Consider the following 26,265-nt stretch of genomic DNA (forward strand, 5'->3'; position numbering starts at 1 on the left):
TTCCTCCACTACCAGAGAGGTATGTAGTGTCATGGTCTGTCTATAGAAGGATACGTGCTTCCTTCCTCCACTACCAGAGAGGTATGTAGTGTCATGGTCTGTCTATAGATGGATACGTGCTTCCTTCCTCCACTACCAGAGAGGTATGTAGTGTCATGGTCTGTCTATAGATGGATATGTGCTGTCTTCCTCCACTACCAGAGAGGTATGTAGTGTCATGGTCTGTCTATAGATGGATACGTGCTTCCTTCCTCCACTACCAGAGAGGTATGTAGTGTCATGGTCTGTCTATAGATGGATATGTGCTGTCTTCCTCCACTACCAGAGAGGTATGTAGTGTCATGGTCTGTCTATAGATGGATATGTGCTGTCTTCCTCCACTACCAGAGAGGTATGTAGTGTCATGGTCTGTCTATAGATGGATACGTGCTTCCTTCCTCCACTACCAGAGAGGTATGTAGTGTCATGGTCTGTTTATAGATGGATACGTGCTTCCTTCCTCCACTACCAGAGAGGTATGTAGTGTCATGGTCTGTCTATAGATGGATACGTGCTTCCTTCCTCCACTACCAGAGAGGTATGTAGTGTCATGGTCTGTCTATAGATGGATACGTGCTTCCTTCCTCCACTACCAGAGAGGTATGTAGTGTCATGGTCTGTCTATAGATGGATACGTGCTGCCTTCCTCCACTACCAGAGAGGTATGTAGTGTCATGGTCTGTCTATAGATGGATACGTGCTTCCTTCCTCCACTACCAGAGAGGTATGTAGTGTCATGGTCTGTCTATAGATGGATACGTGCTTCCTTCCTCCACTACCAGAGAGGTATGTAGTGTCATGGTCTGTCTATAGATGGATACGTGCTTCCTTCCTCCACTACCAGAGAGGTATGTAGTGTCATGGTCTGTCTATAGATGGATACGTGCTTCCTTCCTCCACTACCAGAGAGGTATGTAGTGTCATGGTCTGTTTATAGATGGATACGTGCTGTCTTCCTCCACTACCAGAGAGGTATGTAGTGTCATGGTCTGTTTATAGATGGATACGTGCTTCCTTCCTCCACTACCAGAGAGGTATGTAGTGTCATGGTCTGTCTATAGATGGATACGTGCTGTCTTCCTCCACTACCAGAGAGGTATGTAGTGTCATGGTCTGTCTATAGATGGATACGTGCTTCCTTCCTCCACTACCAGAGAGGTATGTAGTGTCATGGTCTGTCTATAGAAGGATACGTGCTTCCTTCCTCCACTACCAGAGAGGTATGTAGTGTCATGGTCTGTCTATAGATGGATACGTGCTTCCTTCCTCCACTACCAGAGAGGTATGTAGTGTCACTGTCTGTTTATAGATGGATACGTGCTTCCTTCCTCCACTACCAGAGAGGTATGTAGTGTCATGGTCTGTCTATAGATGGATACGTGCTTCCTTCCTCCACTACCAGAGAGGTATGTAGTGTCACGGTCTGTCTATAGATGGATACGTGCTTCCTTCCTCCACTACCAGAGAGGTATGTAGTGTCACGGTCTGTCTATAGATGGATACGTGCTTCCTTCCTCCACTACCAGAGAGGTATGTAGTGTCATGGTCTGTCTATAGATGGATACGTGCTTCCTTCCTCCACTACCAGAGAGGTATGTAGTGTCATGGTCTGTCTATAGATGGATACGTGCTTCCTTCCTCCACTACCAGAGAGGTATGTAGTGTCATGGTCTGTCTATAGATGGATACGTGCTTCCTTCCTCCACTACCAGAGAGGTATGTAGTGTCATGGTCTGTCTATAGATGGATACGTGCTTCCTTCCTCCACTACCAGAGAGGTATGTAGTGTCATGGTCTGTCTATAGATGGATACGTGCTTCCTTCCTCCACTACCAGAGAGGTATGTAGTGTCACGGTCTGTTTATAGATGGATACGTGCTTCCTTCCTCCACTACCAGAGAGGTATGTAGTGTCATGGTCTGTTTATAGATGGATACGTGCTGTCTTCCTCCACTACCAGAGAGGTATGTAGTGTCATGGTCTGTCTATAGATGGATACGTGCTTCCTTCCTCCACTACCAGAGAGGTATGTAGTGTCACGGTCTGTCTATAGATGGATACGTGCTTCCTTCCTCCACTACCAGAGAGGTATGTAGTGTCATGGTTTGTCTATAGATGGATACGTGCTTCCTTCCTCCACTACCAGAGAGGTATGTAGTGTCATGGTTTGTCTATAGATGGATACGTGCTTCCTTTCTCCACTACCAGAGAGGTATGTAGTGTCACGGTCTGTTTATAGATGGATACGTGCTGTCTTCCTCCACTACCAGAGAGGTATGTAGTGTCATGGTCTGTTTATAGATGGATACTTGCTGTCTTCCTCCACTACCAGAGAGGTATGTAGTGTCATGGTCTGTCTATAGAAGGATACGTGCTGTCTTCCTCCACTACCAGAGAGGTATGTAGTGTCATGGTCTGTCTATAGAAGGATACGTGCTTCCTTCCTCCACTACCAGAGAGGTATGTAGTGTCATGGTCTGTTTATAGATGGATACGTGCTGTCTTCCTCCACTACCAGAGAGGTATGTAGTGTCATGGTCTGTCTATAGATGGATACGTGCTGTCTTCCTCCACTACCAGAGAGGTATGTAGTGTCATGGTCTGTTTATAGATGGATACGTGCTGTCTTCCTCCACTACCAGAGAGGTATGTAGTGTCATGGTCTGTTTATAGATGGATACATGCTGTCTTCCTCCACTACCAGAGAGGTATGTAGTGTCATGGTCTGTCTATAGAAGGATACGTGCTGTCTTCCTCCACTACCAGAGAGGTATGTAGTGTCATGGTCTGTCTATAGAAGGATACGTGCTTCCTTCCTCCACTACCAGAGAGGTATGTAGTGTCATGGTCTGTCTATAGATGGATACGTGCTGTCTTCCTCCACTACCAGAGAGGTATGTAGTGTCATGGTCTGTTTATAGATGGATACGTGCTTCCTTCCTCCACTACCAGAGAGGTATGTAGTCAAATCAATAGATTGATCAGTCAAATGGTATTCATACAGCCCTTTTTACAACAACATTTATAATGTGCAGTAACCCCCCCTAGACCCCCAAACAGCAGCACGGCATCAAGGAACATCTCTCTACCTACAGTGTTTCACCTTTACAACAAATGTTGCTTCCTATAATAGTAGGAAATAAGATTTCATTTCAGACATATGATTGGCACAGATAGATCCCTTGATGGAGATTCAATCTGTGTCTGGGAAACCGTTCTGACGTTGTGTCCCTGCCTACAGATGACAGAGGGTGAGATCAAGTTTGCGGTGCACGTGGAGTCTGTTCTGAACCACGTCCCCCAGCCAGAGTACAGACAGCTGCTGGTGGAGGCTGTGATGGTGCTGACTCTGGTGGCTGACATGGATGTGGACAACATCGGAGGAATCATCCTGATAGACCGCATCGTACACATGGCCAATGACCTCTTCTTACAGGACCAGGTAAGTCTGAGCCAGAACGGCCCATAGGGCAGGAGCCTTTTCCTGTTTCTATAGCGTGATGTACAAGTAAGTACACCCTCTGGAAAATCTGTAAGCAGAGACGCATCGGGTCCCATTTTTAAAGTGTTTGGTATGACTCCACCAGGGATCGAACCCCCAAGCTTCCAATCTCAGGGTGGAAACTATTCCCACAAGGCCACGGAGATGGTCACTAGAAATTAATATCCTATAAAGGGTTAATGTGTGATGGTCACTATAAAGTAATGTCCTATAAAGGTTAATGTGTGATGGTCACTAGAAAGTAATGTCCTATAAAGGTTAATGTGTGATGGTCACTATAGTAATATCCTATAAAGGTTAATGTGTGATGGTCACTATAGTAATATCCTATAAAGGTTAATGTGTGATGGTCACTATAGTAATGTCCTATAAAGGGTTAATGTGTGATGGTCACTATAGTAATGTCCTATAAAGGGTTAATGTGTGATGGTCACTAGAAAGTAATGTCCTATAAAGGTTAATGTGTGATGGTCACTATAGTAATGTCCTATAAAGGGTTAATGTGTGATGGTCACTAGAAAGTAATATCCTATAAAGGTTAATGTGTGATGGTCCCTAGAAAGTAATATCCTATAAAGGTTCATGTGTGATGGTCACTGGAAATTAATATCCTATAAAGGGTTAATGTGTGATGGTCACTAGAAAGTAATATCCTATAAAGGTTAATGTGTGATGGTCACTAGAAAGTAATATCCTATAAAGGTTCATGTGTGATGGTCACTGGAAATTAATGTCCTATAAAGGGTTAATGTGTGATGGTCACTAGAAAGTAATGTCCTATAAAGGGTTAATGTGTGATGGTCACTAGAAAGTAATGTCCTATAAAGGGTTAATGTGTGATGGTCACTAGAAAGTAATGTCCTATAAAGGGTTAATGTGTGATGGTCACTATAGTAATGTCCTATAAAGGGTTAATGTGTGATGGTCCAGTTCAATGACCTGGATGTCTGTCCTGTATCGTTGCCATATTATCATGTTAACTAGAGTCAGGTGTCTCTGCCTGACTCGTCCATATGACTATCATATTGTAACCTGGTGTCAGAAGTGGGATCAGACCCCATGTCTCAGTTTGGAGTAAGACCTATTTTCTACCTAGACAACATGATCTGTATCTACCTATCAGCCTTGTCCTCTATGTTCCAGAGGACCCATGGAGCCAATGAGTACTTCCTGGAGAAGGATCCAGCCACGGGGATATGTCACTTCTTCTATGACAGCGCCCCTAGTGGCAGCTACGGTACCATGACCTACCTCTCCAAGGCTGTGGTCACATACCTACAAGACTTCCTGCCACAGTCTACCTGTCTCATGCAATGAACTATCAGACTGGGTTTGATGTATAGCGCTCTCCCTGGCCTCGCAGGCAGCTATCAAGGGAGACTAGTCGAGTATTATATTATAGTGTGGAAGGAAACACTAGTGCCTAGTTCCGATTCTCCCCAAGTGTACACTCGTTCACTCCCATTCAAGGATGATTTAAAATCATTGGATTGAATTGTTTAAGGGAAGTGAATGAGTGCACACTTCAGAGAGAAGGGGGAGAACTAGACTTAGGTAGGAAGTTGGATGGGGATTGACCTATGACCTATGACTAAGATATACACAACACACTCTACTCAAAGGAGTTTTATTGCAGCTAATTGATTGAATATAATCAATAATATAGCAGGTTTCAAATTAAATATGTTTGTTTTTTATTTTGAGTGTTGGACTACACACTGTACTAAAATTATTTATTATTTTAACATTTAATATATATGTGCAAATCAGATCTAGTTGTTTAAAACAATCTAATATGATATAATGAGTGTATTTTTCCTAACCCTCTATTGTATCAGTCTCACCCTGTGTTGTGAGAATGTGGGGTAATAAACATATCCAGATATTACTATGTTATCCCGTGTTGAAGTACTGCAGCTGACTGTGTACCTTTAATCCCACTGGAAAATGACATTTACCTCTCATGTTATCTGAAGTGTTGCTCACCATCACCACTGTATGTGTCACAAATACTGTACATTTATCCAGCTATGCCTTCATAGCTGCTAATGTGAATGTGTGCTTATCTGTGAAGTAAAATAATGGCAATGTGATTATATATAACATGGTTGAATCAGTCCAACAGCGGTTCATTCCATTTGAGTATGCCATATTTCAGCCTTTTGCCGTAAACATTCTGTACAACACTGTGTTAGACATTAGCATCCCAGCAGGCTTATAGTTGAGACCATAAGGAAAGGGAGAATCTGTTTGCAGTTAAGGACGACTGAGGCTGAAACAGTTCTGTTTTTGTGTCTAATTTTATTTTATATATATATAAAGAGTACATTTCCATAGAGACTATAAATATAGTGGATACATAGAAATAATTTTATTTTTAACAAGTACTATGACTGTTTATATAACAGACTGAAGTACAATTAATACTGTCACTTTTAATCAAAAAATGACATTTGATATTCCTATGGACATGGCCATGTTATAAGTCTGCAGTTGAGGACATTTTGACACGTGGACCAAGTTGAGGACATTTTGAGGGGATCAATTCTACTAATCAATTATAACAGTGTCTGACAACATGTTGTTTTCTCTCATTCATTCACACTACCTTGTAAAACAACATGTAATCATTTGAGGAAATGTATCTAAATGCCATCAATTAAATCCCTAAACTAATAAGGTGTTCTTCTGGTTTCTCTTCAGCTATATGTCTGTATAATGCAGTCCAAGCCTCAATCAATGTTACAGATATGTTCTGATATGACAATAATATTTTAATACGTTTTTTTTTTATACTGTTCTCAATCATCTGACAAAAAAAATCTAACGCCTGACAAAATGTAGATTCAATTGTAGAAGTCATTGTTCAAGGGACGGTAGAAGCAATAGAATAAATGACATTTATATTTAAATGATCTCCACACCATCTCTGCTACACATTACTCTGCAGTTCTTTCCTTGGCTGACACTTCTTCCTACTGTAGGGGGAGAGGCGGTGAGAGGCAGGACAGGAACACTGGTAACTTCCTTTATGGTTCAGGCACCGGTGAGAGCAGCCACCATTCTTACGGCTGCACTCATTGATATCTGTTGATGAAACAGGGTAAGGGCTGGTCAGAAAAACATAATTGGAAGTGATTGGTGATCGTAGATTTGCCAAAGACTTCCGTTTGATCAATTTATGTCTACTGTGTGTGTGTGTGTGTGTGTGTGGGTATGGATGTGTATTTATCTCACCTCTGCAGTGGTGTCTGTCTGAATACAGTTTGTAGCCTCTGGGACAGATACAGCGGTGGGAGCCAGGCAGGTTCACACACTTCCACTGACACCTGTGTCCAGGTACACTGACCTCTGGCTCCTCACATTCATTGATGTCTGTAAAAGGATCAGTGTCATTCCAGCGTTGAAGACAACCTGATCGCCATACACATTTTGTTTGCTGAACGACATTGTTGTATCTATTTTCTTTTGATTCCACTAAGCTACATGGAATTGTTTTAAGAATGTCATTACCAAGGATCATTTAGTTATTTGATTTTTGAATTTTAAGACCCCTTGAAGTCTAAAAATATATACAGTACCAGTCAAAAGTTTGGACACACGTACTCATTCAAGGGTTTTTCTTTATTTTTACTATTTTCTACATTGTAGAATAATAGTGGAGACATCAAAACTATGAAATAACAATGGAATCATGAGGTAACCAAAAAAAGTGTTAAACAAATCAAAATATATTTTATATTTCAGATTCTTCATAGTAGCCACCCTTTGCCTTGATAACAGCTTTGCACACACTTGGCATTCTCTCAACCAGCTTCACCTGGAATGCTTTTCCAACAGTCTTGAAGGAGTTCCCACATATGCTGAGCACTTGTTGGCTGCTTTACCTTCACTATGCAGTCCAACTCATCCCAAACCCTATCTATTGGGTTGAGGTCAGGTGATTGTGGAGGAAAGGTCATCTGATGCAGCACTCCATCACACTCCTTGGTCAAATGGCCCTTACACAGCCTGGAGGTGTGTTTTGGGTCATTGTTCTGTTAGTGATAGTCCCACTAAGCGCAAACCAGATGGGATGGTGTATTGCTGCAGAATGCTGTGGTAGCCATGCTGGTTAAGTGTGCCTTGAATTCTAAATAAATCAATGACAGTGTCACCAGCAAAGCACCATCGCACCTCCTCCTCCATGCTTCACGGTGAGAACCACACATGCGGAGATCATCCATTCACCTACTCTGCGTCTCACAAAGACACGGTGGTTGGAACCAAAAATCTCAAATTTGGACTCATCAGACCAAAGGACAGATTTCCACCAGTCTAATGTCCATTGTTCGTGTTTCTTGACCCAAAACAAGTCTCTTCTTATTATTGGTGTCCTTTAGTAGTGGTTTCTTTGCAGAAATTCAACCATGAAGGCCTGATTCACACAGTCTCCTCTGAACAGTTGATGTTGAGACGTGTCTGTTACTTGAACTCTGTGAAGCATTTATTTGGGCTGCAATTTCTGAGGCTGGTAACTCGAATGAACTTATCCTCTGCAGCAGAAGTAACTCTGGGTCTTCCTTTCCTGTGGCGGTCCTCATGAGAGCCAGTTTTATCATAGCTTATTTGAGCTGTTCTTGTCATAATATGGACTTGGTCTTTTACCAAATAGGCCTATCTTCTGTATACCACCCCTACCTTGTCACAACACAACTGATTGGCTCAAATGCATTTCGAAGGAAATCTGTCCTTTGGTCTGATGAGTCCAAATTTGAGATTTTTGGTTCCAACCGCCGTGTCTTTGTGAAACAGAGTAGTGACACTGTCTGTGATTGATTTAGAATTCAAGGCACACTTTACCAGCATGGATACCACAGCATTCTGCAGCGAAACACCATCCCATCTGGTTTGCGCTTAGTGGGACTTTCATTTGTTTTTCAACAGGACAATGACCTAACACACCTCCAGGCTGTGTAAGGGCCATTTGACTAAGAAGGAGTGATGGAGTGCTGCATCAGATGACCTGGCCTCCACAATCACCCAACCTCAACCCAATTGAGATGGTTTGGGATGAGTTGGACCACATAGTGTAGGAAAAGCAGCCAACAAGTGCTCAGCATATGTGGGAACTCCTTCAAGACTGCTGGAAAAGCATTCCTCATGAAGCTGGTTGAGAGAATGCCAAGAGTGTGCAAAGCTGTCATCAAGTCAAAGGGTGGCTACTTTGAAGAATCTCAAATATAAAATATATTTTGATTTGTTTAACACTTTATTGGTTACTACATGATTCTATATGTGTTATTTCATAGATTTGATGTCTTCACTATTATTCTACAATGTAGAAAATAGTAAAAATAAAGAAAAAACGTTGAATGAGTAAGTGTGTCCAAACTTTTGGCTGGTATTGTATACTTCCATACATTTTTTCAACTGGTACTAGGGACCCTTCAGAAGAGTCTTGTGAGCATTGTAGATCAAAATACGTGTTTGTGAGAGTCTCACCTTTCCACAGAGGGGTCATATTAGTTTGTAGGCCAAACCGTTCGGACGCTACAGACAGAAGTTGCCAGATCGTCTGTACCAACTTCAGAGGAGTCCCAAGATGCTTGTGGGGGTCATAGAGCAAAAGGGAAAACCCCATCATGTTCTTGAGTCTAATCTTTCCATGGAGGTGTTCGGATGCTACAGACGATATTTTGAGAGACCGATTTTCAGGATGCCTCATGGTCTGACAAACCCCGCTCTAGCTCGGCCATATTTCACCGCAGATGCAGATGTGCAACATCGGCTGATGTGGTGGATTGAGACGTCTCTAGCATAAATTGATGGATTTTTATGGGAGGTTTATGCTAATTCGATTTCCGCGAGGGTAATTAAGAGAAAGATATTCCATTAGTCTAATTAAAAGTTGTGGCATTCTATTCATTTCTGCTAAACCTACAGCATCCCAGTGTCTCCTACCTACACACTCCTTTCTGGATGAGTTTCCTCCAGGTATTGGGGTTGAGGGTTGTTTCCTGTACCCTGCTGGACACTCAGCCACACAGGTCCTTCCGTCCCCGGCCAGGACGTGTCCGTAGGGGCAAGAGCAGCGGAACGAGCCAAAGGTGTTGACGCAGGTCTGCTGGCAGCGCTGTTGCTGCTGGCCCTCCACACACTCATCCACATCTGCACCGAGGACACACACAGGTATGGGTTTAAACACACGTTTGTGCGTACGCAGAGGAACACACACACAATTAGGAAAGTGGCCTGTCTGATGCTGATGTCACAAAGGCCCTGACATGAAAGAGTAGAGCAGCTCTCTCTCGCTTTGATTCTCTCTGTCTCTCATTTTCTCTCGCTCTGGCACACCTCATTACCATGGAGACCAGGCATGCACCGTTGGCTTTCATGTACGACAAAGGTGATGTGTGATGATGGCCTTTTGTTTTGATGGTGTCAGTGTTCAGTGTTCTGCTGCGACAACAGTATGTATTAGCTAACATCCACCTCTTCTGTTCCACTGATTTGATCTGCAGCCCTGGTCTCAGTGGTCTGGCCCGTTTCAATATGACAAATACAGAGAGACTAACAGACTGGGAGAAAAACATCTGGTTTATAGAGGAAGCTGCAGTGTGTGGAAAACAACTCAGGAAGATATATCAACTACTGTACCTGCTAGCTGAGCTCCTGCTCTTTCCCAGGAGAGCACCTGTAGCTGTGTGTGTGTGTGTGTGTGTGTGTGTGTGTGTGTGTGTGTGTGTGTGTGTGTGTGTGTGTGTGTGTGTGTGTGTGTGTGTGTGTGTGTGTGTGTGTGTGTGTGTGTGTGTGTGATTGTGTGGTGTGTGTGTGTGGTGTGTGGTGTGTAGTGTGTGTGTGTGTGTGTGTGTGTGTGTGTGTGTTATTGGAATGTGTAAATGAATATTTATCTCTGCTGTATGGTACGCCTGTCTGAGTCAGACAGATTATACCATGTGTTGATATTGTGATAGTCAGCTCTGACTACAGGAGAAAACCACCTGTTTATTCAACCACCTGTCTATAGACAGTGAATCATGGTAGTATTTTATTCTGAGACATAAATGATGGGTTACTACCTGGAAATAAACTGTTGAGGGAAAATAGAAAGAGTGAGAAAGTCATTCTCAACAGTGAAACCCTTTTTTAACAGAAGCCAATTTCAACCTTTTAAAGTGGATCATTTGACCCAAGTTATTTACTCGACACCCGAAACCAAATGTCCAGCTGTCACAAAAGACTAGTTTGTAGGTGCACCGTGGAACAGAGGTCATGAAACATATTAACGGGGTCTTTCCTCATGCTGTAGCTTGTCCCTCTGCAGTGCTGCCTTGTGATCAGTGTGTTAAAGATGTTATGGATCAAGAATGTATAGCTCTAAATGGGGGATTCTCAGGCTGTAAAAACATCATTGAATTTAGGGGGCATCATGATCACATCGCAGACCCTGTTGGTGCAGACACTACAGCTGTTCTTTATACAGAGACTGTGGAGGAAGACATCTTGGGTAGTCAGAGGCTGTGGAGGAAGACATCTTGGCTAGTCAGAGACTGTGGAGGAAGACATCTTGGCTAGTCAGAGGTTATGGAGGAAGACATCTTGGCTAGTCAGAGGTTATGGAGGAAGACATCTTGGCTAGTCAGAGACTGTGGAGGAAGACATCTTGGCTAGTCAGAGGTTATGGAGGAAGACATCTTGGCTAGTCAGAGACTGTGGAGGAAGACATCTTGGCTAGTCAGAGGTTATGGAGGAAGACATCTTGGCTAGTCAGAGGTTATGGAGGAAGACATATTGGCTAGTCAGAGACTGTGGAGGAAGACATCTTGGCTAGTCAGAGACTGTGGAGGAAGACATCTTGGCTAGTCAGAGACTGTGGAGGAAGACATCTTGGCTAGTCAGAGGTTATGGAGGAAGACATCTTGGCTAGTCAGAGGCTGTGGAGGAAGACATCTTGACTAGTCAGAGACTGTGGAGGAAGACATCTTGACTAGTCAGAGACTGTGGAGGAAGACATCTTGACTAGTCAGAGGCTGTGGAGGAAGACATCTTGACTAGTCAGAGACTGTGGAGGAAGACATCTTGACTAGTCAGAGACTGTGGAGGAAGACATCTTGGCTAGTCAGAGACTGTGGAGGAAGACATCTTGACTAGTCAGAGACTGTGGAGGAAGACATCTTGACTAGTCAGAGACTGTGGAGGAAGACATCTTGACTAGTCAGACTGTGGAGGAAGACATCTTGGCTAGTCAGAGGCTGTGGAGGAAGACATCTTGACTAGTCAGAGGTTATGGAGGAAGACATCTTGGCTAGTCAGAGACTGTGGAGGAAGACATCTTGGCTAGTCAGAGGTTATGGAGGAAGACATCTTGGCTAGTCAGAGGTTGTGGAGGAAGACATCTTGGCTAGTCAGAGACTGTGGAGGAAGACATCTTGGCTAGTCAGAGACTGTGGAGGAAGACATCTTGGCTAGTCAGAGACTGTGGAGGAAGACATCTTGGCTAGTCAGAGGTTGTGGAGGAAGACATCTTGGCTAGTCAGAGACTGTGGAGGAAGACATCTTGGCTAGTCAGAGGTTGTGGAGGAAGACATCTTGGCTAGTCAGAGACTGTGGAGGAAGACATTTTGACTAGTCAGAGGTTATGGAGGAAGACATCTTGGCTAGTCAGAGACTGTGGAGGAAGACATCTTGGGTAGTCAGAGGTTATGGAGGAAGACATCTTGGCTAGTCAGAGGCTGTGGAGGAAGACATCTTGGCTAGTCAGAGACTGTGGAGGAAGACATCTTGGCTAGTCAGAGGTTATGGAGGAAGACATCTTGGCTAGTCAGAGGCTGTGGAGGAAGACATCTTGACTAGTCAGAGACTGTGGAGGAAGACATCTTGGCTAGTCAGAGGTTATGGAGGAAGACATCTTGGCTAGTCAGAGACTGTGGAGGAAGACATCTTGGGTAGTCAGAGGTTATGGAGGAAGACATCTTGGCTAGTCAGAGACTGTGGAGGAAGACATCTTGGCTAGTCAGAGGTTGTGGAGGAAGACATCTTGGCTAGTCAGAGACTGTGGAGGAAGACATCTTGGCTAGTCAGAGGTTATGGAGGAAGACATCTTGGCTAGTCAGAGACTGTGGAGGAAGACATCTTGGCTAGTCAGAGGCTGTGGAGGAAGACATCTTGACTAGTCAGAGGTTATGGAGGAAGACATCTTGACTAGTCAGAGACTGTGGAGGAAGACATCTTGACTAGTCAGAGACTGTGGAGGAAGACATCTTGGCTAGTCAGAGACTGTGGAGGAAGACATCTTGACTAGTCAGAGGTTATGGAGGAAGACATCTTGCCTAGTCAAGGCAACAAAAACAAGACATTTGACCTCACCCTAACAAGGAGGAGCACCAACACAACACTGACTAGTGGTTTTGGGCTCATAAAGTTAAATACTTATTTCTACCACAAAGCATGGTGTATGTGTAGTAGCTCTTGCACCAGTTGTTTCAGTGAAACATGTCCCTTGAGTTCTTGCTTTACTTGCTATGGCTTTAGCGCAATGGGTGAACACTGTCTTGTGTCGCACAGGAGACCCTGGGTTCAAACACAGTCACTTCATCTCTCACCTCGATTGATTGTTTTACTGACCTCTACAGGTACGGTGGTCCTCTACCAGGGTGAAGCCTGGTCTGCAGTGACACTGAGCTTGTTCCTGCTTCACACTACACAGCTGGGAACAGCCTCCATTGTTCAGGGCGCAGGGCGTCACCTCTAGGGTCAGAGGTTAGAGATGGGGAAGTCAGTGTCTCATGCCTGTATTACATTTTTTGGTGTATATCCTGTCTGTATATCCTGTCTGCCTGTATGGTCTGTCTGTATATTCTATTTAATGTCTGGTAACATTTCACCAGGTCAAATGTTTGGTACATGTAAATGTGCTTGGTGAATAAAGGTGATTGTGATTCTGTATAGGACTATAGCAGGTGTGCAGGTTGTATGTGTTACGCCAGGGCTGGAATAAAGACCCTGCAGGAGGGTGCCTCTCCAGGAGTAGGGCTGGAATAAAGACCCTGCAGGAGGGTAGTTCTCCAGGAGTAGGGTTGGCCACTCCTGCATTTAGACTTTACCTTAACTGAGCCCCAGCCATTTAAAATAGGACTGTCTTCCAACAACCACAGCTGGTCCTAATTCACTCCTTACCCATCAAAGGGTTAGTTCCAACAGGAAGGGGAAAGAAGTGAATTGGGACCGGCTGCCGCAGTCTACCAAGCACAGCACTGACTTCCTGGTGATTCCACTCAGTCTGCCAGTCAGTCACTCAGTCAGTTACTGAGAGATAATGCGTGAAACAGATCTTGTGATGTCACTGAGGTAAAAATGTAGAAAACAGAGAGAGCTGCACACGTCTCCTTTCATTACCTCTTTCTCTCCTAACACACATCTATACACATCTACACATCATCTATACACATCATCTATACACATATCTACACATCATCTATACACATATCTACACATCATCTATACACATCATCTATACACATCATCTATACACATCTATACACATCTTACACATCTACACATCATCTATACACATCATCTATACACATCATCTATACACATCATCTATACACATCTATACACATCTACACATATCTACACATCATCTACACATCATCTATACACATCATCTATACACATCTACACATATCTACACATCATCTATACACATCATCTATACACATCTTACACATCTACACATCATCTATACACACATCTATACACACATATATACATCTCTACACATCATCTATACACACATCTATACACATATATACACACATCTATACATCTCTACACATCATCTATACACACATCTATACACATCTATACACATATCTACACATCATCTACACATAATCTATACACATCATCTATACACATCATCTATACACATGTCTACACATCATCTATACACATCATCTATACACATCATCTATACACATCTATACACATATCTACACATCATCTATACACACATCTATACACACATCTATACATCTCTACACATCATCTATACACATCTATACACACATCTACACATCTCTACACATCATCTATACACACATCTATACACACATCTATACATCTATACACATCATCTATACACATATCTACACATCATCTACACATCTATACACACATCTATACACACATCTATACACACATCTACACATCTCTACACATCATCTATACACACATCTATACACATCATCTACACATCATCTCTACACATCATCTATACACATCATCTATACACATCTATACACATATCTACACATCTATACACATATCTTCACATCATCTACACATCATCTACACACACATCTATACATCATCTATACACATATCTACACATCATCTCACATCATCTATAAACAAATCTATACATCATCTACACACATCATCTATACACATATCTACACATCATCTCCACATCATATATACACATCATATATAAACATCTCCACACATCATTTCTACACATCATCTCCACACATCATCTCCACACATCATCTATACACATCATATATAAACATCTCCACACCATCTCCACACATCATCTATACACATCATATATAAACATCTCTACACATCATCTCCACACATCATCTCCACACCTCATCTCTGTACTTCATCTCCACACATCATCTATACACATCTATACACATCACATCTTCCTAGGTTTTTGGCCTTTCTCAGGAGTTTTTCCTAGGGAGTTTTTCCCAGCCACCGTGCTTGTTTCACATGCATTGCTTGCTGTTTGGGGTTTTAGGCTGGGTTTCTGTACAGCACTTTGAGATTTCAGCTGATGTATGAAGGGCTATATAAATAAATTTGATTTGATTTGATTTGATATATACACATCATCTCCACACATCATCTATACATCATCTCCACACATAATCTCTACACCTCATCTCTGCACCTCATCTATACACATCTCCACACATCATCTATACACATCATCTCCACACATCATCTCTGCACCTCATCTCTGCACTTCATCTCTACACATCATCTCCACACACATCTATACACATCATCTCTACACCTCATCTCTGCACTTCATCTCTACACATCATCTCCACACATCATCTCTACACATCATCTCTGCACCTCATCTCCACACATCATCTCTACACATCATCTCCACACATCATCTCCACACATCATCTCCACACATCATCTCCACACATCATCTATACACATCATGTCTACACATCATCTCTGCACCTCATCTATACACATCTATACACATCATCTATACACATCATCTATACACATCATCTATACACATCATCTATACACATCTCCACACATCATCTATACACATCATCTCCACACATGATCTCTACACCTCATCTCTGCACCTCATCTATACACATCTATACACATCATCTCCACACATCATCTATACACATCTCCACACATCATCTATACACCTCATCTCTGCACCTCATCTCTGCACTTCATCTCTAAACATCATCTCTACACATCATCTCCACACACATCATCTATACACCTCATCTCTACACATCTCCACACACATCATCTATACACATCATTTATACACATCATCTCTGCACCTCATCTCTACACATAATCTCCACACATAATCTATACACCTCATCTCTGCACCTCATCTCCACACATCATCTCTACACATCTCCACACATCATCTCTACACATCATCTCTACAAATCATCTCCACACATCATCATCTCCACACATCATCTATACACACATCTCTACATATCTCCACACATCATCTCTACACATCATCTACACATCATCTCTACACATCTCCACACATCATCTCCACACATCATCTCTACACATCATTTCTACACATCATCTCTACACATCATCTCTACAAATCATCTCCACACATCATCTATACACACATCTCTACATATCTCCACACATCATCTCTACACATCATCTACACATCATCTCTACACATCATCTACACATCATCTCCACACATCATCTCTACACATCATTTCTACACATCATCTCCACACATCATCTCCACACATCATCTCCACACACATCATCTATATACATCATCTCTACACATCAATTAACAGGGTTTAAGTACAGGGACCCTTTACTTCTCACCTGCCCAAACACAGAGGACACAGTCGCTGAGGTGAACACGGCAACATACGTTCTGAACAAAGCTTCTATGGCCTTCTGTAGCTCTTCAATTTGATACTACAGAATCTGTAGAGGCATCACAATGGGGAATGATAGTGCAGTGACTTACCCAAGCAGACAGGTGTGACACCACTCCACCGTCCACCCTGCAGACAGTAGCTGTGGATATCCCCGTGGGCCAGTGTGTACCCTGCATAGCAGGCGTACTGGATATAGTGTTTGTAGTCCCGGGAACCGGGGTTGTCTACCGTACGGAAGTAGAAGGTGCCATGAGCTGGCAGGGGAGGGTAAGGGCACAGCGGACGCCTGTTTAGGGTCACAGGCCTGGGCAGCTCCTCTGTGTCTGTAGCATCCTTAATAAGATGCTGGTCTGACCTGTTTAAAGCCAGATATGATGAGGTCCCATTGTGTCGAGACGTTTCACCATCATCACCGGACAATGGCGATGAAGATGTCTCGTTCGCCTGACTGTGATGACTGTCACTTGTGTCGGTTTCATTGTCCTGTGAGGACCCGTTTGATGCCAGATCCGGAGAGGTCACGTTGTGTTGATGAGTTTCACCACCATCGTCATCATCATCAGATAATGATGCAGTCTCCTTCACTTGGATGTGATGACCATACATGTCTGTTCCACTGACCCAGTGGCTGGTGGTGTTGCTAGAGTTGATAAAGCTTGTGGAGCTTGTCTCAGTGGGTCTCTGAGGACGGGGCTCCTGTGTGTCTGTGCTGGACTCACTGAGCTCCTTTGTGTCTGTGCTGCTCACATCTGCTGGCTCCGTAACGCCCTGGCCAGGCTCCAACTGGGTGGCCCCTGTCGGCACCCCCTTCCTGGGTAATGAATCCTCCTGCTCAGCCTGGGCTATGGAGGTCCCCTGGTGCCAATACCCTTCAGCGACCGGCAGGCTGGATGTGGAAGTAATGGTCTCGGTAGTAGCAGAGGAGGATGTGGAGGCCTGAGGTCTAGTGGGCTTCTCAGGGGCCCCTGCTCTGTCTGTTAAATCCCTGGTGTCTTTCAAAATCTCCTCCACAAGGTGAGCTTTGGGGCTGCGGTCTATGGAGTGTGGGTCTTTTAGGTGGGTGTGGGGGTCTTTAGGTGGTGCGTTGGCCAGCAACATGGGCTTGAAGAAGACATCCTTGGAGGCGGTGTTAGCGATGGTATTGTAGTGAAGCTGTAGGTGGTTCTTCAGAGCAGACAGCACGTCAAGGTTCTGGCTCTGGATCCTGGGCATCGGCACGGCTGGCTCCTTCCATGAACTCATCATATCAGACTCTAGGAGGGAGAGGCACAGAGGAGGATCAATACCAGGAGACATCATCAGACTCTAGGAGGGAGAGGTACAGAGGAGGATCAATACCAGGAGACATCATCAGACTCTAGGAGGGAGAGGCACAGAGGAGGATCAATACCAGGAGACATCATCAGACTCTAGGAGGGAGAGGTACAGAGGAGGATCAATACCAGGAGACATCATCAGACTCTAGGAGGGAGAGGCACAGAGGAGGACCAGGAGACATCATCAGACTCTAGGAGGGAGAGGCACAGAGGAGGATCAATACCAGGAGACATCATCAGACTCTAGGAGGGAGAGGTACAGAGGAGGATCAGGAGACATCATCAGACTCTAGGAGGGAGAGGTACAGAGGAGGATCAATACCAGGAGACATCATCAGACTCTAGGAGGGAGAGGTACAGAGGAGGATCAGGAGACATCATCAGACTCTAGGTGGGATAGGTACAGAGGAGGATCAGGAGACATCATCAGACTCTAGGAGGGAGAGGTACAGAGGAGGATCAATACCAGGAGACATCATCAGACTCTAGGAGGGAGAGGTACAGAGGAGGATCAATACCAGGAGACATCATCAATCGATGCCTTCGTTTAAGGCAGGATAATAATCAGATTACAGGGTATGTTTTATAATTAGTCCACATGAAGGAGGTAGCCTACTGTAGAATACCATGCTGATAGTAATCCACAGCTGTCTCACGCTCAGGCCTCACACTGAAAAGAGAGAGGTGGAGTGCCATGGTGGAAGCTCACCAAGGGGGCAAAGAGGACTAAGTCAGTAAGTCAAGTCTCTCACCCTTGCAGACAGGCTTGGTGCCGTTCCAGTTCTGGCCCTTGCAGTAGAGCAGTGAGTGTCCATAGAGCCTGTAACCAGCATCACAGCTGAAGAGAACCCAGGACCCGTCCTCTGTCACACTGGTAACCCCCTGCAGGAGATCCCCTGGGCTGAGACACCCAGAGGCTGGATACACACACAGGAGATTCAACACAGATTAGAAGAGAAAGAGAGAAAGAAAGAGAGAGAAATCCAATTTTGATAAACTCCCATATCTACTGGGTGAAATACCACAGTGTTATATCACAGCAGCAAGATATGTGACCTGTTGCCACAAGAAAAGGTCAACCAGTGAAGAACAAACACCATTGTAAATACAACCCATATTTATTTATTTTCTCTTTTGTACTGTAACTATTTGCACATCGTTACAACACTGTATATAAACATATGACATTTGAAATGTCTTTATTCTTTTGGAACTTTTGTGAGTGTAATATTTACAGTTCATTTTTTGTTTATTTCACTTTTGTTAATCCATTTCATTTGCTTTGGCAATGCAAACACATATTTCCCATGCCGATAAAGCCCCTTGAATTGAATTGAGAGAGAGAGTGAAAGAGGGAGATTTAACAGCTCAACTCGTACATTTCCTCAGTGAAAACAATGTACTGAGCAAATGTCAAATTGGCTTTTTACCAAATTACCATACAACAGACCATGTATTTAACCTGCACACCCTAATTAACAAATAAACAAACCAAAACAAAGGCAAAGTCTTCTCATGCATTGTTGATTTCAAAAAAGCTTTTGACTGAATTTGGCATGAGGGTCTGCTATACTAATTGATGGAAAATGGTGTTGGGGGGAAAAACATGCGACATTACAAACAACAAGTGTGCAGTTAAAACTGGCAAAAAAACCGCACATTTCTTTCCACAGGGCCGTGGGGTGAGACAGGGATGCAGCTTAAGCCCCACCCTCTTCAACATATATATCAACAACTTGGCGAGGGCACTAGAACAGTCTGCAGCACCCGGCCTCAACCTACTAGACTCTGAAGTCAAATGTCTACCGTTGGCTGATGATCTGGTGCTTCTGTCCCCAACCAAGGAGGGCCTACATCAGCACCTAGAAATTCTACACTGATTCTGTTAGACCTGGGCCCTGACAGTAAATCTCAGTAAGACCAAAATAATGGTGTTCCAAAAAAGGTCCAGTTGCCAGGAACACAAATACAAATTCCATCTAGACACCGTTTCCCTAGAGCACACAGGAAACTATACATACCCTGGCCTAAACATCAGGACCACAGGAAACTATACATACCCTGGCCTAAACATCAGGACCACAGGAAACTATACATACCCTGGCCTAAACATCAGGACCACAGGAAACTATACATACCCTGGCCTAAACATCAGGACCACAGGAAACTATACATACCCTGGCCTAAACATCAGGACCACAGCAAACTATACATACCCTGGCCTAAACATCAGGACCACAGCAAACTATACATACCCTGGCCTAAACATCAGGACCACAGGAAACTATACATACCCTGGCCTAAACATCAGGACCACAGGAAACTATACATACCCTGGCCTAAACATCAGGACCACAGGAAACTATACATACCCTGGCCTAAACATCAGGACCACAGGAAACTATACATACCCTGGCCTAAACATCAGGACCACAGGAAACTATACATACCCTGGCCTAAACATCAGGACCACAGGAAACTATACATACCCTGGCCTAAACATCAGGACCACAGCAAACTATACATACCCTGGCCTAAACATCAGGACCACAGGAAACTATACATACCCTGGCCTAAACATCAGGACCACAGGAAACTATACATACCCTGGCCTAAACATCAGGACCACAGCAAACTATACATACCCTGGCCTAAACATCAGGACCACAGGAAACTATACATACCCTGGCCTAAACATCAGGACCACAGCAAACTATACATACCCTGGCCTAAACATCAGGACCACAGGAAACTATACATACCCTGGCCTAAACATCAGGACCACAGGAAACTATACATACCCTGGCCTAAACATCAGGACCACAGGAAACTATACATACCTGGCCTAAACATCAGGACCACAGGAAACTATACATACCCTGGCCTAAACATCAGGACCACAGCAAACTATACATACCCTGGCCTAAACATCAGGACCACAGGAAACTATACATACCCTGGCCTAAACATCAGGACCACAGGAAACTATACATACCCTGGCCCTAAACATCAGGACCACAGGAAACTATACATACCCTGGTCTAAACATCAGGACCACAGGAAACTATACATACCCTGGCCTAAACATCAGGACCACAGGAAACTATACATACCCTGGCCTAAACATCAGGACCACAGGAAACTATACATACCCTGGCCTAAACATCAGGACCACAGGAAACTATACATACCCTGGCCTAAACATCAGGACCACAGCAAACTATACATACCCTGGCCTAAACATCAGGACCACAGGAAACTATACAGACCCTGGCCTAAACATCAGGGCCACAGGAAACTATACATACCCTGGCCTAAACATCAGGACCACAGGAAACTATACATACCCTGGCCTAAACATCAGGACCACAGGAAACTATACATACCCTGGCCTAACATCAGGACCACAGGAAACGATACATACCCTGGCCTAAACATCAGGACCACAGGAAACTATACATACCCTGGCCTAAACATCAGGACCACAGGAAACTATACACTACCCTGGCCTAAACATCAGGACCACAGGAAACTATACATACCCTGGCCTAAACATCAGGTCCACAGGAAACTATACATACCCTGGCCTAAACATCAGGACCACAGGAAACTATACATACCCTGGCCTAAACATCAGGACCACAGGAAACTATACATACCCTGGCCTAAACATCAGGACCACAGGAAACTATACATACCCTGGCCTAAACATCAGGACCACAGCAAACTATACATACCCTGGCCTAAACATCAGGACCACAGGAAACTATACATACCCTGGCCTAAACATCAGGACCACAGGAAACTATACATACCCTGGCCTAAACATCAGGACCACAGGAAACTATACATACCCTGGCCTAAACATCAGGACCACAGGAAACTATACATACCCTGGCCTAAACATCAGGACCACAGGAAACTATACATACCCTGGCCTAAACATCAGGACCACAGGAAACTATACATACCCTGGCCTAAACATCAGGACCACAGGAAACTATACATACCCTGGCCTAAACATCAGGACCACAGGAAACTATACATACCCTGGCCTAAACATCAGGACCACAGCAAACTATACATACCCTGGCCTAAACATCAGGACCACAGGAAACTATACATACCCTGGCCTAAACATCAGGACCACAGGAAACTATACATACCCTGGCCTAAACATCAGGACCACAGCAAACTATACATACCCTGGCCTAAACATCAGGACCACAGGAAACTATACACACCCTGGCCTAAACATCAGGACCACAGGAAACTATACATACCCTGGCCTAAACATCAGGACCACAGGAAACTATACATACCCTGGCCTAAACATCAGGACCACAGGAAACTATACATACCCTGGCCTAAACATCAGGACCACAGCAAACTATACATACCCTGGCCTAAACATCAGGACCACAGGAAACTATACATACCCTGGCCTAAACATCAGGACCACAGGAAACTATACATACCCTGGCCTAAACATCAGGACCACAGGAAACTATACATACCCTGGCCTAAACATCAGGACCACAGGCAAACTATACATACCCTGGCCTAAACATCAGGACCACAGGAAACTATACATACCCTGGCCTAAACATCAGGACCACAGGAAACTATACATACCCTGGCCTAAACATCAGGACCACAGGAAACTATACATACCCTGGCCTAAACATCAGGACCACAGGAAACTATACATACCCTGGCCTAAACATCAGGACCACAGGAAACTATACATACCCTGGCCTAAACATCAGGACCACAGGAAACTATACATACCCTGGCCTAAACATCAGGACCACAGGAAACTATACATACCCCGGCCTAAACATCAGGACCACAGGAAACTATACATACCCTGGCCTAAACATCAGGACCACAGGAAACTATACATACCCTGGCCTAAACATCAGGACCACAGCAAACTATACATACCCTGGCCTAAACATCAGGACCACAGGAAACTATACAGACCCTGGCCTAAACATCAGGGCCACAGGAAACTATACATACCCTGGCCTAAACATCAGGACCACAGGAAACTATACATACCCTGGCCTAAACATCAGGACCACAGGAAACTATACATACCCTGGCCTAACATCAGGACCACAGGAAACGATACATACCCTGGCCTAAACATCAGGACCACAGGAAACTATACATACCCTGGCCTAAACATCAGGACCACAGGAAACTATACACTACCCTGGCCTAAACATCAGGACCACAGGAAACTATACATACCCTGGCCTAAACATCAGGTCCACAGGAAACTATACATACCCTGGCCTAAACATCAGGACCACAGGAAACTATACATACCCTGGCCTAAACATCAGGACCACAGGAAACTATACATACCCTGGCCTAAACATCAGGACCACAGGAAACTATACATACCCTGGCCTAAACATCAGGACCACAGCAAACTATACATACCCTGGCCTAAACATCAGGACCACAGGAAACTATACATACCCTGGCCTAAACATCAGGACCACAGGAAACTATACATACCCTGGCCTAAACATCAGGACCACAGGAAACTATACATACCCTGGCCTAAACATCAGGACCACAGGAAACTATACATACCCTGGCCTAAACATCAGGACCACAGGAAACTATACATACCCTGGCCTAAACATCAGGACCACAGGAAACTATACATACCCTGGCCTAAACATCAGGACCACAGGAAACTATACATACCCTGGCCTAAACATCAGGACCACAGGAAACTATACATACCCTGGCCTAAACATCAGGACCACAGGAAACTATACATACCCTGGCCTAAACATCAGGACCACAGCAAACTATACATACCCTGGCCTAAAACATCAGGACCACAGGAAACTATACATACCCTGGCCTAAACATCAGGACCACAGGAAACTATACATACCCTGGCCTAAACATCAGGACCACAGGAAACTATACATACCCTGGCCTAAACATCAGGACCACAGGAAACTATACATACCCTGGCCTAAACATCAGGACCACAGGAAACTATACATACCCTGGCCTAAACATCAGGACCACAGGAAACTATACATACCCTGGCCTAAACATCAGGACCACAGGAAACTATACATACCCTGGCCTAAACATCAGGACCACAGGAAACTATACATACCCTGGCCTAAACATCAGGACCACAGCAAACTATACATACCCTGGCCTAAACATCAGGACCACAGCAAACTATACATACCCTGGCCTAAACATCAGGACCACAGGAAACTATACATACCCTGGCCTAAACATCAGGACCACAGGAAACTATACATACCCTGGCCTAAACATCAGGACCACAGGAAACTATACATACCCTGGCCTAAACATCAGGACCACAGGAAACTATACATACCCTGGCCTAAACATCAGGACCACAGGAAACTATACATACCCTGGCCTAAACATCAGGACCACAGGAAACTATACATACCCTGGCCTAAACATCAGGACCACAGGAAACTATACATACCCTGGCCTAAACATCAGGACCACAGGAAACTTCCACAAAGCTGTGAACGATCTGAGAGACAAGGCCAGAAGGGCCTTCAACGTCATCAAAAGGAACAGAAAATGTGACATACATATTAGGATCTGGCTAAACTTCAGTTATAGAACCCATCGCCCTTCATGGTTGTGAGGTCTGGGGTCCGCTCAAATTGAGACTGCATGCAGAATTCTGCTAAATTATCCTCTGTGTACAATGTAAAACACCAAACAATGCATGCAGAGCAGAATTAGGCCGATACCAGTTAATGATCAAAATCCAGAAAAGAGCCGTTAAATTCTACTACCACCTAAAAGGAAGCGATTCCCAAACCTTCCATAACAAAGCCATCACCTACAGAGAGGGAAAGGGAAAGGGGGATACCTAGTCAGTTGTCCAACTGAATGTATTCAACTGAAATATGTCTTCCGTATTTAACCCAACCCCTCTGAATCAGAGAGGTGCGGGGGGCTTCCTTAATCAACATCCACGTCTTCAGCACCCATGAACCTGGAGAAGAGTCACAGGACTGCAACACAATTAGACCCAACCAAATCATGACAAAACAAAAAGATAACTACTTGACTCATTGGAAAGAATTCACAAAAAAACAGAGCAAACTAGAATGCTATTTGGCACTAAACAGAGAGTACACAGTGGCAGAATACCTGACCACTGTGACTGACCCAAACTTAAGGAAAGCTTTGACTACGTACAGACTCAGTGAGCATAGCCTTGCTATTGAGAAATTGAGAGAGAGAGAGAGATGTGTAACTTGAAATAAATGTATCAAACTCAAGTCTAAAGTCACTTACCAACACACACAGGAGGTTCCCTGGACCATTGTCCAGACACACAGCTGTTGGTTCTATATCCATGGATCTTATAGCCAGGGTTACAGGTGAACGTCACATACAGCCCGCTGTAGCGGCAGCATGTTCTACCGTTCTCCAGATGTCTGAAACTACTGCATTCCTCACCCAATGACCCTGGAGACAGAACAGAGATCAACATAAAGACAGTCTGATGCCATGAGGAGTTCCCATTGATCTCAAAAGTCATTTTACCAACCAAACAGAAACAACAGATCCAATAGATGAAATCCAATCCAGCTGACATGGTAGACAGGCTGACTGACCTGGAGGGAGGGTCCATAGCAGAGCGACTAGCGCAGAGAGAAGCCCTGTCAGAGCCCCCATGGTCTCTCCCTGCAGCAGACTGAGGTGCTCGACTCTTTCTCTCTCTCTCTCCCTCTCTCGTCTCTCTCTCTCCCTTCCTCTCCCTCTCTCTACTCTTCTCTCTCTCCCTCTCTGTACTCTTTTCTCTCTCCTCTCTCTCTCCCTTCCTCTCCCTACTCTTCTCTCTTTCCCTTCCTCTCCCTCTCTCTACTCTTCTCTCTCTCCTCTCTCTCTCCCTTCCTCTCCCTACTCTTCTCTCTTTCCCTTCCTCTCCCTCTTTCTACTCTTCTCTCTCTCCCTCTCTCTATACTCTTATCTCTCTCTCTACTCCTCTCTCTCTCTCCCTCTCTACTCTACTCTTCTCTCTCTCTCCACTCTTCTCTCTCTCTACTCTTATATCTTTCCCTTCCTCTCTCTACTCTTCTCTCTCTCCCTCTCTCTACTCTTCTCTCTCTCCCTCTCTCTCTACTCTTCTCTCTCTCCCTCTCTCTACTCTTCTCTCTCT

General features: G+C 44.3%; 2 protein-coding genes across 4 annotated transcripts in view; one reads left to right on the forward strand and one right to left on the reverse strand.

The window, feature by feature from the left end:
• Positions 1-6,217, forward strand: part of phka2 (phosphorylase kinase, alpha 2 (liver)) — a 33,683-nt gene extending 27,466 nt beyond the window's left edge. For both annotated transcript variants that reach the window (XM_029747616.1, XM_029747617.1), the window contains 2 exons: positions 3,281-3,481; positions 4,685-6,217. In XM_029747616.1, the coding sequence (XP_029603476.1) occupies positions 3,281-3,481; positions 4,685-4,858 (375 nt within the window). In that variant the 3' untranslated portion in view covers positions 4,859-6,217. The remainder of the gene's footprint in view (positions 1-3,280; positions 3,482-4,684) is intronic.
• Positions 6,218-6,294: 77 nt separating this feature from the next.
• LOC115188777 (uncharacterized) lies at positions 6,295-25,845 on the reverse strand. 2 transcript variants are annotated; one of them, XM_029747625.1, is made up of 8 exons: positions 25,721-25,845; positions 25,398-25,571; positions 18,812-18,976; positions 16,833-17,996; positions 13,148-13,270; positions 9,485-9,691; positions 6,779-6,916; positions 6,295-6,628 (listed from the first exon to the last, which is right to left on the reverse strand). In XM_029747625.1, exons 1-8 carry the CDS (start codon positions 25,779-25,781, stop codon positions 6,474-6,476), a joined length of 2,187 nt encoding a protein of 728 aa, XP_029603485.1. In that variant the 5' UTR covers positions 25,782-25,845; the 3' UTR covers positions 6,295-6,473. The 2 variants fall into 2 exon arrangements, with proteins under 2 accessions (XP_029603485.1, XP_029603484.1); XM_029747624.1 differs by lacking the exon at positions 25,721-25,845 and having other exon boundaries at positions 25,398-25,700.
• Positions 25,846-26,265: the final 420 nt, after the last annotated feature.

Source organism: Salmo trutta, unplaced genomic scaffold (assembly GCF_901001165.1).
Source record: "Salmo trutta unplaced genomic scaffold, fSalTru1.1, whole genome shotgun sequence".
NCBI classification, from domain to species: domain Eukaryota; kingdom Metazoa; phylum Chordata; class Actinopteri; order Salmoniformes; family Salmonidae; genus Salmo; species Salmo trutta.